This window comes from Otolemur garnettii, unplaced genomic scaffold (genome assembly GCF_000181295.1).
Source record: "Otolemur garnettii isolate 467f Iridium unplaced genomic scaffold, OtoGar3 scaffold00054, whole genome shotgun sequence".
NCBI lineage: Eukaryota > Metazoa > Chordata > Mammalia > Primates > Galagidae > Otolemur > Otolemur garnettii.
Window position 1 is genome coordinate 2,553,248 of NW_003852449.1, and position 3,535 is coordinate 2,556,782.

At 40.4% G+C, this 3,535-nt stretch overlaps 1 protein-coding gene across 2 annotated transcripts in view; it reads left to right on the forward strand.

The window, feature by feature from the left end:
• Nucleotides 1-3,535, forward strand: part of FERMT2 (fermitin family member 2) — an 85,995-nt gene that overhangs the window by 49,064 nt on the left and 33,396 nt on the right. For both annotated transcript variants that reach the window (XM_012806577.2, XM_003792134.3), the window contains exon 4: nt 2,998-3,132. In XM_012806577.2, coding sequence (XP_012662031.1) covers nt 2,998-3,132 — 135 coding nt within the window. The remainder of the gene's footprint in view (nt 1-2,997; nt 3,133-3,535) is intronic.

Genomic DNA, 3,535 nt, shown 5'->3' on the forward strand with positions numbered 1-3,535 from the left:
CAGGGTGCATAGCTTACCCAGACTGAGCCGCGCAGTGGCAGGGTGCATAGCTTACCCAGACTGAGCTGCATCAGCTCAGCAGTATGGTAGATCCTAGCTTTAGGTCTCCTGCAAACATAAAGCTTCCTGAATTTATATACAGGCTCTACGTAGCTATAAATTGCAACATGGAAAACCTGGATCTGAGAGTTTCCTGAGCTGAAGCATTGCAGGTTCTGCAATGATTTGTGGTGCTGGCTGTTCTCCTCAGCCCTGGCTTCTGGTGGAGTGCCGCCACCCATGGTGTAAAGTCACATGTTGCATAATGATGTTTTGGTCAACGAGGGACCAAAACGAGAGACCCTATAATGTGATGGTGACTCTATAGGGTTATAACAGAGCTGAAAAAATCCTGTTGCCCAGTGATATCATAACCATACTAACATCGTAGCACAATTTTAAAGAAAATAAATTTAGCATAGCCTAAGTTACAGCAGTGTGTAGGGTACAGGAGAATCCTAGGCCTTCAATTCTCTCATCACTCACTGACTCACCAGAGCAATTTCCATTCATGGTAAGTGCCCTGTCCAGGTGTGCCAGTTGTTATCTTTTATATGGTATTTTTACTATACTTTTTCTTAAGTATACCTGGACACACAGATACTTAGCATTGTGTTGCAGTTGCCTGCAGTATACGGACATGCTGTACAGGTTGTAGCGTGGGAGCTGTAAGCTACACGCACGGCCCGCGTGTGCAGCAGCTGTAGCGTCTGTGATGCTGGCCAGGGTCGGAGTCGCCTCAGCAGGTCTCAGGTCACGTCCCAGCGATCAGCAACACATGACTATGTACCTAGAGCTTCTCCTTTCTGCTCCTTTTATTTTCTTTTTATTAATTTTGGGCTCTCCATCTTTTCACATTATTTTTAATTAACTTTACCATGATGTAATTACTACACAATAAACTACTCATTTTTTCAAGGGTACAGTTTGTGAAACCGTAACCAAGGTAAAGAACATTTGCATCACCTCTCAGACTTCAGCTGCTGACAGCTATCGATCTGTTCTCTGTGACTATAGATTGATTGGCATTTTCTCGAATTTTATGATTGGAATCATATAAAATATACTCTTTACTAATTCTTCCACATAATATGATAACTTGAGATTCATTGATTTTTTTTTTTTTTTTTGCGTATGTCCATATTTTTATTTTTACGAATGTCGTGTTCCTTTGTACGTGTCTGAGTAGCAGTCCGTGGATATGCAAATGTCACAGTTTTGTTTGTCCATTTGGGATGTTTCCAGTTTGGGCATTTATTATTAAAGCAGTTATGAATAAATTGATTTTCATTGTCTGGGGTAAGTACTGAGAGTAAAATATTAAGAGTTGTGTGCTAGTTGTGTATTTTAACTTGATGAGATGGTGCCAAGCTGTTCTCAGAAAACTCTAATTTTACCTTTCACCAGCTGGGTGTGAGAGCCCATTTCCTCTTCCACATAAGCACTGACGCTGGGTCTCTGTCACGCTGACCTCCCTGACGGGTGTATGCTGTCTGGCTGGGGCTTTGATTTGTGTTTCCCTGATGACAGGAACGTCAGGCATCTTCTCAGATGCTGCTGGGCCGTTTTCCTTGGAAGTGCTCGTCTGCATCTTCAGCCCGTGGTCTTCTTCCTGAGTTGTGTGACTTTTTGTACATTCTGAGTGCAAGTCTTTGGTCAGATATATATCTATGGGTTGCAAATATTTTGTCCCAGTACATGCTTGCTTCTTCTTTCCCAACACTATCTTTCAGAGGGCAAATTGGTTTTATTTTTCTTTTAAATAAAAGGCAATTTTTTGTGGTTCCCTTTTTGTGTATGTCTTAAGAAATCTTAATGTTTTCTTCTGGTTTTATTATTTTATTATTTAGATCTGTGATCAATTGAGAATTTTTGCATATTGAATTATATAAAGGTTAATTTTTTTTAAGTATGAATCTCTCAGTGTTCAACACTGTTGAAAAGACATGAAAGAATTATTGACCACCTGTGTCTAGGTCTGTTTGGGGCCGCCTCCTCTATTTCATTCATCTGTCTATTTCATCATTTGGCCAGTCACTGTACCAGTTAGTGTGAGTTCTCCACATTTGTTCTTTTTAAAACTTTCTTTTGACTTTTCTAGGATTGATGTCATTTCCATACAAATCTTACAGTCTGCTCATCAAATTCTATAGAAAATCAAGCTGGAATTTTGGGGATTCCATTAAATCTTCAGTTCAATTTGGGGAGAATTGACTACTTAATAATATTGAGTGTTACAGTTTGTGAACATGGTATATTATATTTAAAATGTAGAATATATCTATTTTGGTCATCTTTAATTTCTTTTGTTATTTTCATTTAACTATTTGCTTCTTGTTACTCAAATGAAAATAAATAGATACAGACACTTTCATACAAGGCAGAGAAATTTGTTTCTGTTTTGTTTTTAGAGATGGGGTCTTGTTCTGTCACCCAGACTGGAGAGCAGTAGCACAATCACAGCTCACTCCAGCCTCACCTCCAGGCCATCTTCCCACCTGAACCCTGGGCAGAAAAGTCTGAATTGAGTAAAATTGAGATTTGGTAATGATGTGAAAGTATCCTGACCTTTATGCCACAAAATCATGTGCACCTTATAACAGAGAATAAGGAATAAGCTATAGTACTAGAAAGCTTAATATTTTTCTTCCAGTTTTGGGTAAAAAATAAATATGAGTTTTAACATTTTCTGACATTTTCTTTATGTACCACAGGAGATCATTCTCTCTCCACTTTGAGATCATCACTTCTATTAAGTGTAATAGTTAACAGTGCTTTGGGTAGATTCTTTCCCCAGTGTCATACGTCAGTCTTTAGTGTGGCACTAGTATCTGGTAAAACTCACATGTGCAGAAGCAAATTATAGACTCTTACCTTGAAGTAATTAACAAAATTACTTAGTGTGAACTGTTAAATTTTCTTTTGTTACAGTAAAATGATAATCTATTTTCTTAATAGATATCAGACACCCTGAAGAACTTTCACTTTTAAAAAAGCCCAGAGATCCAACAAAGAAAAAAAAGAAGAAGCTGGATGACCAGTCTGAAGATGAGGCTCTGGAGCTGGAGGGGCCTCTGATCACTCCGGGCTCAGGTGAGAGCGACTAAGCCAGGGGCGCAGGAGGGACTGTGGGCTGTGCCTGTGTGTGCTTTTTTTTTTTTTTTTTTTTTGCAGTTCTGGGCTGGGGCTGCGGCTGGGGCTGCTGTCCTCCCTGGTGACTGTGTGTCTGTGTTACACTGCTGTCCTCCCTGGTGGCTGTGTGGCTGTGTTACACTGCTGTTCTCACTGATGACTGTTTGTCATGATACAGTACTGTCCTCCCTGGTGACTATGTGGCTGTATTACTGCTGTCCTCCCTGGTGACTGTTTGTCGTGATACACTGCTGTTCTCCCTGGTGGCAGTGTGGCTGTGTTACTGCTGTCCTCCCTGGTCACTGTGTGTCTGTGTTACACTGCTGTTCTCCCTGGTGGCTGTGTGGCTGTGTTACTGCTGTCC